Raw genomic sequence first — 13,406 nt, 5'->3', positions numbered from 1 at the left:
AGCGCGAGAGGGGCGCAGAAGGCGGGGAGAGAGACCATGACGGCGCGGCGACGGGGGCGGGATGAAGAGGGAGGTTGCAGTTGGCGGGGAGACAGCGGGGGAGGCGGGAAGGGGGGAGAGGGGAAGGGGGGAGAGGGGAAAAGGGGAGAGCGGGTGCAAGAGATGACAGACGGGTGAGGCAGGGAGGCGGGTGCGAGTGGGGGAGTGGGATTGTGCCGGCCATCAGAAGGTGGAGCAGCGGTTAGAGCGAGGTCAGGTTGTCATGACGAGCTTGGGCATCGGCCCACGTGTAATGGAGTGGGGGATATTAATTGGATAGAGATATTAGACTCCCAATTGGCTGCTCATCCTCTGATCCATGGCACACGCGCAATTGGGGTGGGGCATGTTAATTGGATATAGATATTTGTCGTCGTAACCAATGAACAAAACAATTACATGTTAATTGGATATAGGTAATTGGCTCACACCCTCAGATCCAAAAAATGCATTCAAATCCAAAACACCCCACCGTCTCACACACATATGATACACATAAAGTTTACAGTACCTCCATACTGTACCTGTACTGTGTATGTGTACACCCGCATCGTAATCCGTCCGACTGTGGCAGACACGGGTTGGAAGGACGGGAGAGGTTGGCTTAGTATCCGTGCCTCAGCGGCGCGGTGGCGGAGAGAGCCGAGCGCCAGGGGACGAAGAGGCTCGGTGTAAGGCGGCAGCGGCGTGGTAACCGCGGGAGCGAGCGAGGCGGTCGAGAGGGGCAGTGGGTCCTCGCGTGAGGGAACGAGAAGCGGGCAGCCGGCGAAGTGTTCGGGTACTGTTACCTGTCAACAGTGGATCAGGATCCAGAAAGGCAATCGAGATCTGAGCTACATCCGTGGAGGGCACAATCACAGCAGTGAAGCGCACGTCATTTTGGAAGCTCATCGAGGGTCAATTATATGCACTTCAAGTGCAAGTCAAGCACCAAGTTGGTGCCAATTGCAGGAAAGGATCACGACTTGTGTCGGTTTTGCGCTCGGGGTTTGTAATGGAAGGATAAATCGCAGTGATGAAGGGGCGCGTACGGCTGTGCATTGACAGACAGTGCGGATGTGCATTGAAAGATAGTGGTGTTAAAAGGTGAGCGGGTTGCGGGGGAGACGGAACGGAAGGGGAGGCAGAGCTGTGTGTACTCTCTTTGTAGCTGTATCACTACTGGTTTTTGGTCGTGTTGTAGCTGTACTGACCGATAAAAGCGGTTTGTGTTGGTTACTATCACTGTTCTTGGGGGTGCTACTTTGTTCGATGACTACTAATTGCCGAATGCGCTTGCAGGAAGGGAACCTGCAACAGTACTCAAGTTGTTACCCCCGGGGATCCCTTCTTCCTTGCGCGAGTCCTCCTGTTTTTATTCCGTCGGCGCCGCTCGGTAATCTCCCTACGACCGCCGGCAGCCGCCCTAAAATTACAGTTTGGTTGGATTAAAATACGTGTGGATTTAGGCGCATCCAACACACACCCCGTTGCGTGGCGACCAAAGACAGTGGTCCGGAGTTCAATCTCGATTACCATGACCAGCCAGTGTCGGCTTTGTCTGCGACGACCACGCAACCATTTCTCCCTCGGCTCGATTGCGCATTTAAACTCCGCATCGCAGATCGTTGATTTATTGCGCTTTGCCGCGCCTTGTCCATTTGCAGTCTACGCACACACTCTCGAGCGTCTATCTTTGTCCATCCTCCAAACCACCATGCATCTGCCTCCTCACCTGCACAGTGCACCTTGCACACACGACCCCGCTTTCAGCCGCCGAGAATTGCTGCGCCGCAACCACTCAGAGCGCTCACGGATTCCCACACCCGACCTCGCGCCCCGCTGACATCATTTGCTGTCCAAGGTCCTGCGAGGGTGGTGCAGACGGGACACGAAGGTGTTGTGGACAGCTGAGATGGTTTGGCGTTGGGTTTTCTTCACGTGGATTGGTCCGTAGAGAAGAGAGAAGGAGAGAGACCTTACGAAATTAAACACATCAGCCTTGCGTCCGGGAAGAGCCATGGGTGGAAATTTGGCCAATACTACGCCTCCAATCTGTCATCTGGAGGCGTTAATAGCTTTTGGAAGGTCGGCGTCTGTACCTTAGAAGCTGAGTGCGGTGGGATAATGGACGCACATGGGAGTCCTATATGCTCTGACGTGGAGCTATGAGAGGGATCAACAGAGAAGGAGCTGATGATGATTTTGCGATGTGGACCGGAGCAGCAGCTGAAACCTATGTTGCAGCTGAACGGATGGTGCTGCAAAAACATGGACAGGTACAAGAGGCTTGCTTGTCCTGGGCTGAGACCGAGCTCCACACGCGCTTCCTCTTTTTCTATACCCTCCGTCAACGTGGCTTGCTCTTCCCCCACGGGTAACTGCTTGCGAGCGGGAATTGGTAATGATTTGTCTGCCCTAGACGGGCCTTTCACAGCTAAGGAGCTATTGTCCAAGGGTCCTGTGCCTTGTAACAGCCTTGCCATGGCAGTTACTTGGATAGAGAAGGTGATGGGGCGGTATGCACTTCAAAATACTAAAAGTACCACTGGATATGTTCCAGATGCCGCCTGGCTCTTTCGGCAGAAGAGTGGGGTGTTCTTAGCGAACATCAAAGGGGTACATGAATATGGGGAGATGGTCAACCATGTTGTGGTTGTCGATGTGGAGAGGAAGGTAGTTTTGGACTGCACAGAGACGAAGGGATTGATGATGCGAGATGGGGTCTTCAGTATTTGCGTTGGAGATGGAGTTACATTCGCAGTATTTGCAGAATTGAAGCGTGTCTCGCGCCAGGAGGTGCGAAAAAGTAGAGGCCATCGAGGAAAATTCTAAAGAGAAGCAGAAGCTGGTGAGGGAAAAAAAGCGTGCTAGGAAACATGAGGTGGTCGCTCGCCAGCGGAGGAAGACGAGTAGAGTTGTCATAGACGAGGAGGAGGAGTAAAAGGAGGCTTTAGTGATCAAATCGAACTCGTCTCCGTCGCCTCCATGCTTCGTCCGTTGGGCTCCTTGCACGATGGAAGTACTAGGAATTCCCGACACCAGTACTTCATTCGGTGTCTTGTACATGACAATGTTCCTCTTCGTAAGGGCGTCTGCGAGGTTTTGCTTGCCAGGGATCCATTGCATTACTGAGATTTCTCCAGTTTCATAGGAGTCCCTCATTCTGCACACGGTTGGACGGAGGCGATAATCTTGTCCTTCATGCAACGTCGTTACTGTTGAGTACAAGCCATGAGAATCTACGGTAAGTACGTAGGGAAAACATGTGTCTGACTGATTTAGAACTTGAAGCTGCTCTGCCATGAGCGATCCGCGATCTGATAAAGTGGCAGCTGCAAGAATTTCTGGACCGATGGATGAGAATGAGACTCGATTCTGCTTACAGCTAAGCCAGTCAAGAACGTGGTAGATACCAGCACCCCCGCAGGAAGGAAAACACCAGAGAGGTAGCCTGTCTGCCCGTACGCTGTCTTTCTTTGACTGGCGTCGGAAACCCCCAGATAGGATGGATTTTCCAGTTTGTCGGATGAGCGGTACTGAAGCCGGGGAGTAAGGTTCTTATTCTCACTGAGGGCCTCGTTGGAAGTATGTAAGTCACCTACGGTGAGGCGTCCGACCATCTGTTGGAGGTGATTTGCGGCAAATGCAGCTTGAGGCAAGATGCCATGCCCAAGGTAGTTCAACGAACCGGTAAGGCGGAGGAACGAAGTAACCTCAGCCTTGGTGCATGGCTGCTCGCGCTGCTTACGGCGGTGACGAGAGAGTTCGAGAGGGATAATGCCACTCATGTACTCTTTCATGTCAACGTGAACAGTGAAGTCGGGGTCCTGGTGGATGCGTAAGCGGTTGAAAATCAAGTCGCGGTTTATGATGAAGCGCCCGACTTCAAATCGGTTAGAGATGTCTCTGTGGAACTTTTCAATTGCAGAGCAGGTCCCAGCGATCAAGAAGTCATCCACAACTTTGGCAATTGCGAAGAGCAGGTGTCCTTGTGGATCTCGCAGCACGAAGGGCTGCTGGAGACCGTGCACTTCTACGATGCCCTGCTGCGTCATCCATTCTTCAACGACTAGCTGCCAGAGACGGCCCGATTCAACCAGACCGTAGGCCCACTTCAACAGTTTCCAGACCATGCGGAAATGCGAAGCCCAGCCCTTAGGTGGACGCATGTAGATGTCCCGCGGAAGCTCACCACCTTGCAGGTAGGCCCCTTTGATGTCGATAGATGCTAGAACAAGACCAAGGGTGGCGGCTACAGACAGGACGATGCGGATGATTGGGAATTGTGCTGTAGCCGAATCGGACCGGATGGAGTCCTTCTCTCTATCCCGATTGCCGTGTGGAACAAGACGACACTTCAGCTTGAGCTTGTCCTCTTCACCATCGTGCTTGACCTGGAAGAAATGGTGGGACAATATGACGTTGGATGAACGTGGAAGAAATCGAATGTCAATTTCCTTCACGCTTTGCTTATATACAGATCTTTCTTTGTCCATAGACTTCTCTAGGACCCACTTTGGAACCAACTGGAGAGAAGACTCGGAAGCAGTTCTGTCTCCTATAACCCCCTTTTACTTCTTTCAGAATCATCTGCTCTGATGACTCCAAGGCATGCGGAAGATTAGGAGGGGATACGACAGGAACAGAACCAATGTCCTTGTCTGGGCCAGGGTCGCGACGACTTCCGTAGAGGTCATTTGTTGCTCTGGAACTGCAGTCGCAGAGAAGCGACATCAGCTTACTGCCGATATCTACGTGTGGCAGATCCGCTCGCTTTTGTCTCTCGCCGGAGAGCAGAGCCGATGTGGATGGATGTTGCGCCCAAAGGGAAGGCTCTCGATCAAAGATGGCGCGACATCTCCTGTCGATGCCAAAGGATCACTGGGAAGGTTCTCATGTCAACTAGAATCCTCATTGTCACCTACTGGTGGGGGACTAGCGTCTGTGATCTTTGTAGCGGCCGTCATGTCCGAGGAAGGGCCTTTTTGAACATGCTGACTCGGAAAGAAGTCGACAGTGTCCAGTTCTGGGAATATTGACGGCAGACGTTCATCGTGGATCCGGTCATCTTCCGAATCATCTTCGTTCAGAATAGAATACGACCTTGAGAATATGAAGTTGATCTCATCTATTTCTCGGGGTAGGGAAGAATCTGGAGCGAGACGCACATCTTCGAGGGCAGCCCTAATTGGCTTACCCTGATGCTTTTCAGATGAGGAGATAACGATGATGTGATCCTCAACGCCGCGGACGTGTCCGAGCTCCCAAGTCCCGAACTTGGGTCCACGTATGAAGTAATACACACGGTCTCCCCTTGAAAGTTTCCGCGGTCTGACCGTGATTGGCCTACTGCCTATGTCAAGAGACTTGATTGCACGTCTTGCTTGCTGTTCTTGATGAGCAGTCGTGATAAGGTGGGATAAAGGAGTTTGTGGGAGTCCAGAGATGGAAGGGGTATATCCCCTCGCCATCTCGAAGCTGCTCATCTTTTCGGAACCGTACAGTGTATTGCTCATGTACGTGGCCCGGGATACAATTTCAGCTTCCTCAAAGGTGGAATCTCGCTCCCGTTCAAAGTGCTGCGCGTCCTTGAGAACTCTTTTGGCAAGGAGGCGGACAACAGCGGTTTTGCGTTCCACCACACCGAGCTTATAATGCCGACGAGCAGCTCGTGCTTCGAACTTTATGCCGAAATAGCTCAAGGCTTGGGCAAAGATACGATTGAAGAACTGCATGTCTCCAGAGACTGTTCCGCTTGCTCCGTGTATGTTGATCCAATTCAACCCCAACGCCTTTGAAGAGATACCCATCTCTCGGGATGGAACTATCACTGCTACTGAGAATGCGGTGTGAGTGTCAACAATATGAATGATGGGATGTGCTGTCAACTCCATGATGAAGAAGAAGTCGACTTGGACATGCCTATTGAACGTGGAGAGGACTTTGTTCATAGAAATCTTTTTCGATTGCAAAGGTCTTCCAGTCGACTTGCATGATGTACACTTATCGAAGGTGGAGCGGAGGGCTTGACGCAACACTTCAGTGAGGACACCCTCACGTTGACACAGCGTGATCATTTCGTCAACATGGAGATGGGCGTATGAGTGAAACTTGTTTGCGAATCTGCGAGCAATCTTTCCGTTGTTCAATGCGGCTGTAGTCACCCTCGCTCCTTTGGAACGCTGCCAATGCTTTCTAGCTAGAGAACAATGTCTTAAAAGCACAGAGCTTTGACAGCACAACCATCAGGTATGTACGGACAACACCAGAATCATGCCTAGACGTGGGGTCGGAGTACGTTTCAAAACTAAGTTAATATTGAGAGATACCTCTTGTGCCCTTCGGAACCACAAGAAGATTTTCCGGACCCAAGCGGTACGATTTATGGCATATTTCATTGCCAAGGAGCAAGAGGCCATCTCCTTTGGTCATGTAGAAGGGAATTTGGACCTGAAGGCCCGTCATATCGGCAATAGGTAGTGTAGTGCAGTGGACACACTCGCCAACGAGGGCGTAAATCTCGCTATGAGGGAAAGCGGTATGTCCAGTCACCACCAGGGTGCTCGGGACCCTCTGTCCGTGGTAGCTCAGAGGTAACGCGAGAATCGCGGGTAGAGTCGCGGTCAGCGCGTGAAGGGGTACTTGGGATCGAGTAACTAGAAGGAATGGGGGTGGCGGTCGCGTCGCGGACCGCTATCGACAGCGTCGAAGAAGAACAAAACAAGAAGGAGAAGAAAGAAGGAAGGAGAAGTGTAGCGTAGAAACGTAGAAAATAGGGAAAAAAGTAAAGGAAAACAAGAAAAAGGATGACGACGAAGGGTGCAGGTACCAGACTTAGCCAACTAGATAGGAACCGTAGAGGATCCTACCAGAGATGGGGTCCGATCACCTGATGCCTCTTTACTGTAGCGCCTTCCGACACCCGACCTATATAGGCCGAGCGCCGTCGTCGGCGTCCGTTACTAAATGGGTAATTAATAATTAATTATCGTCATTAGAATTGCCACTTGGCATTAGACGCTAATTAGTGTAGAAACTTGTGGGCACCACGTATGTATACGTGTCGTACACGTGTTGTACATGCATCATATACGTGTCATACGACTGTCATACACGTGTGGCCACGTGTGGCCACGTGTGATACACGTGGGGTACCTTTCCAAGTGTGCGCGCACAGTACACGTGTGGTGCGCTTATCATACACGTGTGGTATCATCCAAAGTGTACGCGTACACTTTGGATGAGTACACGTGTCATAGACGGGAGCGAACAGCATACACGTGTGGGCTCATCCAAAGTGTACGCGTACACTTTGGATGAGCACACGTGTGATACACGTGTCAAAGGCGGGGAACGCGGCCCCGCGACGGCGGTGACCAGGGGTAAAGGGCGCAGAGTCACTGCACTACAACTGGGCAGGCTCACACCTTGAAGGCGTGAGCCTGCCCAGTCAATTAGAACTGGAAACACAATACGGCCGCGCCTTCGCTGACCCCATTGTGGTCGCAGGCCATCTTCAAGCGCTCGAGAAACCCTAGCACCGCAATTGGATCTTGACCACCGAACGTGTGGGTTTTCAGCGGGACGTCCAACTTCTTCCGATAACGGTTAACTCGCCGCGCGGAACTTGCGTCGTAGCGCGAGCTGCGATTTTCCAGCCTATACGTGCGGTAGTCTACGGCCTTGGTGAACAGGTCGTTCATCGGCCTGATCACTGGCAACCGTTTCGGATCCCTCGTAATAAAAAGTTAACGACTTCCGCGTAGGTTTCGAGCATCTTGGGCTGCTCCGCATCGACCGCTAGGGTGTTCTCGACTGATGTCTCTTGTTGAGGTTCTGGGAAGAGTTCGCAGCAGAATCCCTCTGATTTTTGGCACCTGGTAGATTGTAAGATTCCAAGAGAGCTTTCACCTTACGATCAACCATAGCTTTGATCTCTCTAGCTGAATACTTGCCTCCCATACTGGAGTTTGCTGGTTGCGTGAGGGTACGAAAAACCTACACACCGTCATCCAAATTAAGACTAATGAGACCCTGATCCGATATGAAGGTGCTGACCACGTGCGTGGGTTGATTTCCAGCGCTGGCGGGGTGCTTAAGGCCTTCTGCAGCTGTAAAGAGCTGCTTGATAGAGTCAATGCACTTTGAAATGAAAGTTTCCATGTACTTGTGCCGTTCTTCAGTATCTCTTGGTTCATTTCTGTCCTTTTCCAAATCAGAGAGCTTATTGACGACGTGGAACAGCTTGTCAAGCTCTTACTTGCAAACTTGGGCAGTATCATCGTCTTCTTTTTCTCTGCTCTCGCCTCTGCGTGAGTTATGAGGGCAGAGGTGGCATTGACAAGGGTCCCCTCATCTAAGTTAGCATTGTTGAGGAGGGTGACCGCGAGTACCTCTCCCATCTAAGAGGAGGAGGAAGAGTTGGTATGCAGCAATGAGTTGCTGTAGTATAACGACGGACGCGCCAGCGGGGAGATTATTGACCGTGCGGCCGTGCAGGGCGGACAGATGTGCGGGTGTACCCACGTGTAGGGAGCGCGCGCGTGTACGGACTGGTCGTGGCGTGGCCCACGTGTACAGTAGCACACGTGTCGTTCGTGCGGTAGTCTGTAAGTAACACGCGTGTACAGTAGTGCATACATGTAGTAGCAGCGTCCGTGCGGTAGTAGTAATTATGGCGCTAGCTTTTAAATTGTGTACAGTACACGGCACGCACTAGGCGGCAGGTACTGTACTACTGTACTGGGACAGGTGTACGAGGCGTCCCTCTGAGGGGTTAAGACCTGGCACCCGTCCCCACCAGTAAACTGGGGCAAGCTTGCCCCAGTCCCTTTCGCGCCTACATACGTCCGTCTCGGTTGTCTATCGCGCGCGCTGGCTTCTAACCCGTTACCGGTCGCTCCCGGTCACGCACCACGGGGCGACTGCGCGTAACCGGCCAGTGAGGCACTCCCTTTTCGCGAGCTCGTCCGATCGGTTCAATTAGCGCGTCGCGTCCGCGCCGCGTGCTCATTCGGTATAGCCTCCGCTCCTCACCCAACCTAGGGAGAGAAGTTATCCCACAGTTGCCGCCAACCCTCGGAAGCATGACACAAAGACCCGAAGATCTTCGTTACGACTTCGACGACAGGACGTTACCTTATGAAAAGAGTTGATTAGGCTTGAAACCATGACAATGGGAGGATCTGCGGCGATGGTATTTACAATATCCCTCACGGCTGCCACTAAATCGCCCACTTGGAGGTAATTGATGGCTCGCTTAGCTTGAGCCTCATCCACCATGGCCTGTTGATCAGGTGGAGATCAGATCCATTGTCGTGGGCGGCTTTGACAACATCGACCCATCGACCAATCTTGCGGCGCCAATCCTGCATATCGCCATCTGGCGAAAAGTAAGGAGGATCCGAAAGAGAGGATCTCTCCTTTCTCTTCTTATCTCCTGGGCCCATAAATGGGGCAGACACGGGTTGGAAGGACGGGAGAGGTTCGTTTAGTATCCGTGCCTCAGCGGCGCGGTGGCGGAGGGAGCCGAGCGCCAGGGGACGAAGATGCTCGGGGCAGGGCGGCAGCGGCGTGGTAACCGCGAGAGCGAGCGAGGCGGTCGAGAGGGGCAGTGGGTCCTCGCGTGAGGGAACGAGAAGCGGGCAGCCGGCGAAGTGTTCGGGTACTCAAGTTGTTACCCCCGGGGATCCCTTCTTCCTCGCGCGAGTCCCCCGGTTTTTATTCCCTCGGCCGCCGCTCGGTAATCTCCCGACGACCGCGGGCAGCAACCCTAAAATTACAGTTTGGTTGGATTAAAATACGTGTGAATTTAGGCGCATCCAACACCGACGCCACGGCATCCGAAGCTCTTCTAACCCTCCTCCCAACCCTTCCGCCGCTTCTCTCCCCCCTATTGTGACTCCCCTCTCGCGCCTCCGCCATGAAGCGCGTCCCCCGTTCGGCGTTCCACCTCTTCACAGACGGCGCCAGCCGCGGCAATCCGGGCCCGTCCGGTGTGGGCGCTGCGCTGCACACGCCGCACGGGCGCTTGCGCGCGGCGCTGTCGTCCTTCATCGGCCCGTCCACGTGCAACGTCGCCGAGTACCGCGCCTGTGTGCAAGGCCTGCTGTTGGCCCGCGCCCTGAGCGTCGCCCGCGTCGTCGTATTCTCGGACAGCCAGCTGCTCGTCAGACAAATGCAGAGCAGGTACACTGTCAGGAATCAGCGCCTCAAGCGCTTTCACACCCTGCTCCGAGACTTGTCGCACCGGTTTGAGGAGTGCCACTTTACATACGTCGCGAGAGAGGAGAATCGAGTGGCCGATCAACTTGCGAATCAGGCTCTGGATTTGCGCAGGAGGAATTACGTCGTCTTATACCAGGAGGGAGATGACCTTCCGTCTCATGCCGTGCCGCATGGATGCCAGGTCGAGTATGCACCGAGGTTCCAATCGTCAATTGGAAATCCCTTGACACCACTGTTAGTCTCTACCTAGACCCTACCTAACTCTCCGCGATCCGCTCACAAATCAGCATTGTGGGTGCCTTCGCCCGATTCGGATACCCCACATTCATCACATTCCACTCGCCGATCGTTAACCCCCTCGCCCATTCCGTCACCGCCTCCTCCTCCTCCTGCCCCCCGCTATGCCCCCGGTACGCTGTCACGAAGATGATCCCGTGCACGGCGACAAGCTCCTCCGCCGCCCTTAAGCTCGCCACCGTGCATGCGGCCGTCGTGATAATGCTGCGATCGGCAGCCTGCCCGGGATACCAGCCGAGGTTGTACACCACGCACGCGACGGACCGGTTGGAGAGCGCGAGAAAGTCCAACTCTTCGTGGCTGCGCTCGTACAGCCGCAGCTCTCCCATAGGCACGCCTCGTCCCCTCTCCTCCATGTACCGTGCCCGCGTCTCCTCGACGGCCGTGGCTTGGATGTCCATGGCATACACGACGCCCTCTCCGCCCACCAGGTGCCCGAGCGTGATCGTGTCCGACCCGCGACCAGCCGTGGTGTCGATCGCGACGGGAAGGTCGGTGCGCTCTATCGCCGTGCGCCAGCACTCGCGCGCGAATGGCCGGCCGTGTCTGAGCTGCTCTAGAGTCGATCGTTTGTCGGCGTCTGGAGCGCGCGGTGAGGCCATGGATGAGGATGCGCGGCGAAGGCATGTGCACGGGCAACGGCGCATGGAGGGTCGCGCCATATCTCGCAACGCATGCATCGAGCGACCGCCTAGGGGCGGGGTGGACCACCAACGCGCAAAGGCTGCGTACTTCATGGTGTCTCACGTGAGAGATGAAGGCAATGGGTCAAGGAGCAAGATGCATGGATCCGAGATCAAGCTTGCGAGCGGTGGATGCGTCTGGTGATTCGCTGGCAATGTTGGAGCGCGACGGAATGTCTTGGCGAGAAACTGGGCGAGAAACTGGGAAGCGACTGCCTCCACCAGGTCGGTGTAAAGAAGAAATCAGGTTGTCATGAGCTATGCGAGGGCTGGGGGTGACGGCGTGGCAATGCATTCCTGCCGTACAACCGCACCGAAACCAGTGTGCACGGAATCAACACTGCTGGTACCCAAGGGTACAGTATGCCAAACGAGTTGTGAGAGAGAGAGAGCGCGGTCATGAAAATATGAGCTGGAGGTGAATTTTTCGTCTGTGCCCGCTGTCGTTTGCACCGTGATTTCCGTCAGGGGGGAGTGCCAGGGTACACGTAGGATACTGCTTGTGCAGAAATCGCGGTCAGCTGTTTAAATTTGGAAGATCCTCGAAAAGCACATGTGATTGGAGGATTGAGTAGGAACGGTGCAAGAGAGCAGATCCAGCAATTGTATAGCATTGATAGACCCGGTTCAATGGATGACTTTGTAGACAATTTTCGTGATTTTTTGTCAACTTCGTGTCCCAGTCACTTCAGCGGACCAAATGAACTCACTCTGTCGCGCCTTACCTTCGAAGGTAGCTCACCCTTGCAAAACCGTTTGCGGCAAAATTCGCACTGACGTGACCGCAGCGATTCGTGCCTTTCAACAAGCAACTTTTAGTTGCTCAACTCTTATCCGTTGCCGACTTATGCAAAAAAGATCGGTTAGAACCGATCGGGGCGCAATTTTAATAGTCACAAAAATGAGCATAGCGTTAGCGTCTTTTCCTATTAGCCCCTTCACCTCGAATCCGAGCTCCGTCCGACAATCTCATGCGACATCGCAATAGAGAGGACCAGGAAAGAAGTGATATAGCCCGCGAACTGAGGTCACCACAAATTCTTTTCCCATGCAACGGTCCAGCTTAGCCTGGCTTTTCCTTTCCCCCGCGCTCTCATCGAAATCACAACTATTCACTCGCCACCACCTTGCATCCCGCTTTGCAATCTCTTCGATTTCGTGTCCCCGTTTCCTTTGCTCAACACGCTCCGCAGTCCTGATGTCTTCTTCCACGCCAAACAAGGTGCCATCGAGCCCGCCTGCGAGCCCCTTCAAGCTGGCCCTATGCCAGACACCGGTAACCCTAGACAAAGAGGAAAACATTGCCGTCGCGCGTGATTACTTGATGCGAGCAGCTGCCGCAGGTGCCTCTCTCGCCGTTCTTCCTGAATGCTTCAACTGCCCGTACGACACAGCCTGTTTCCGCGAGTATGCGGAGGAGCTCCCCGCCGTTGGTTTCAAGCCCACGGAAGATCATTCCTCGCCTTCGTTGAAAATGCTGCGCCAGACAGCCCAGGAGACCAAGATGTTCATTGTCGGTGGCTCGGTCCCGGAGATTGCCAACGATGGAAACATATACAACTCCTCGCTATCTGTATCACCAGACGGTACAGTCGTTGCCAAGCATCGCAAGGCCCATCTTTTTGATATTGATGTTCCTGGAGGAATTCGCTTCAAGGAATCCGACGTACTGTCACCGGGAGGGTCGGCGACAGCCTTTTTCGCTCCCGAGATTGACTGTACTGTGGGCGTTGGGATCTGCTATGATGTCCGATTCCCTGAGCTTGCCATGCTTCAGGCGAGAGAACTTGGCGCAAAGGTCCTAGTCTTTCCGGGTGCTTTTAATATGACTACCGGGCCCGCCCACTGGGAACTGCTACTGCGAGGGAGGGCGCTTGATAATCAGGTCTTCGTCGCTGCCTGTTCTCCTTCCAGGAGCGAAGGTGGCGACGGGTACACCGCGTGGGGACACTCAATGGTCGTGGATCCGTGGGGTACCGTGCTGGCAAGTGCTGATGAAAAGCCGGCGCTGGTCGTCACAACAATTGATCTTGGGCGTCTAGACACGGTGCGAAAGTCTATTCCAACGTCTCAACAACGTCGTGAGGATATTTACAGACTGCAATCTGTCCCGTAGATTGGGCTTCAAGAGGTCAACGAGCATGCCCAGAGGCCCGCATAGCACGGAGCTCGTCTTTT

General features: G+C 53.8%; 4 protein-coding genes; 3 read left to right on the top strand and 1 right to left on the bottom strand.

Moving 5' to 3' along the window:
* The first annotated feature begins 1,054 nt into the window (after positions 1 to 1,054).
* CHC_T00005800001 (hypothetical protein) lies at positions 1,055 to 1,260 on the top strand. XM_005717398.1 is given in 2 exon segments: positions 1,055 to 1,129; positions 1,130 to 1,260. 1 exon segment carries the CDS (start codon positions 1,055 to 1,057, stop codon positions 1,127 to 1,129), a length of 75 nt encoding a protein of 24 aa, XP_005717455.1. The 3' UTR covers positions 1,130 to 1,260.
* A 9,414-nt stretch (positions 1,261 to 10,674) lies between these two features.
* Positions 10,675 to 11,981, top strand: CHC_T00005799001 (hypothetical protein). XM_005717397.1 is given in 2 exon segments: positions 10,675 to 11,373; positions 11,374 to 11,981. 1 exon segment carries the CDS (start codon positions 10,675 to 10,677, stop codon positions 11,371 to 11,373), a length of 699 nt encoding a protein of 232 aa, XP_005717454.1. The 3' UTR covers positions 11,374 to 11,981.
* A 48-nt stretch (positions 11,982 to 12,029) lies between these two features.
* Positions 12,030 to 12,137, bottom strand: CHC_T00005798001 (hypothetical protein). Its single transcript, XM_005717396.1, has one exon. The coding sequence runs from the start codon at positions 12,135 to 12,137 to the stop codon at positions 12,030 to 12,032; it is 108 nt and encodes a 35-aa protein (XP_005717453.1).
* Positions 12,138 to 12,426: 289 nt separating this feature from the next.
* On the top strand, positions 12,427 to 13,344 carry CHC_T00008379001 (nitrilase). The gene has a single exon (XM_005717395.1). The coding sequence runs from the start codon at positions 12,427 to 12,429 to the stop codon at positions 13,342 to 13,344; it is 918 nt and encodes a 305-aa protein (XP_005717452.1).
* Positions 13,345 to 13,406: the final 62 nt, after the last annotated feature.

Source organism: Chondrus crispus, genomic scaffold, assembly GCF_000350225.1.
Source record: "Chondrus crispus Stackhouse genomic scaffold, scaffold_314, whole genome shotgun sequence".
In the NCBI taxonomy this organism is placed as follows: Eukaryota; Rhodophyta; class Florideophyceae; order Gigartinales; family Gigartinaceae; genus Chondrus; species Chondrus crispus.
This window is presented reverse-complemented; position numbering and strand designations above follow the sequence as displayed.

Excerpts from the sequence above, each read along its gene's own strand:
- CHC_T00005799001 (XM_005717397.1), top strand. The coding sequence starts at position 10,675 with ATGATCCCGTGCACGGCGACAAGCTCCTCCGCCGCCCTTAAGCTCGCC.
- CHC_T00005798001 (XM_005717396.1), bottom strand. The coding sequence starts at position 12,137 with ATGCTCATTTTTGTGACTATTAAAATTGCGCCCCGATCGGTTCTAACC.
- CHC_T00008379001 (XM_005717395.1), top strand. The coding sequence starts at position 12,427 with ATGTCTTCTTCCACGCCAAACAAGGTGCCATCGAGCCCGCCTGCGAGC.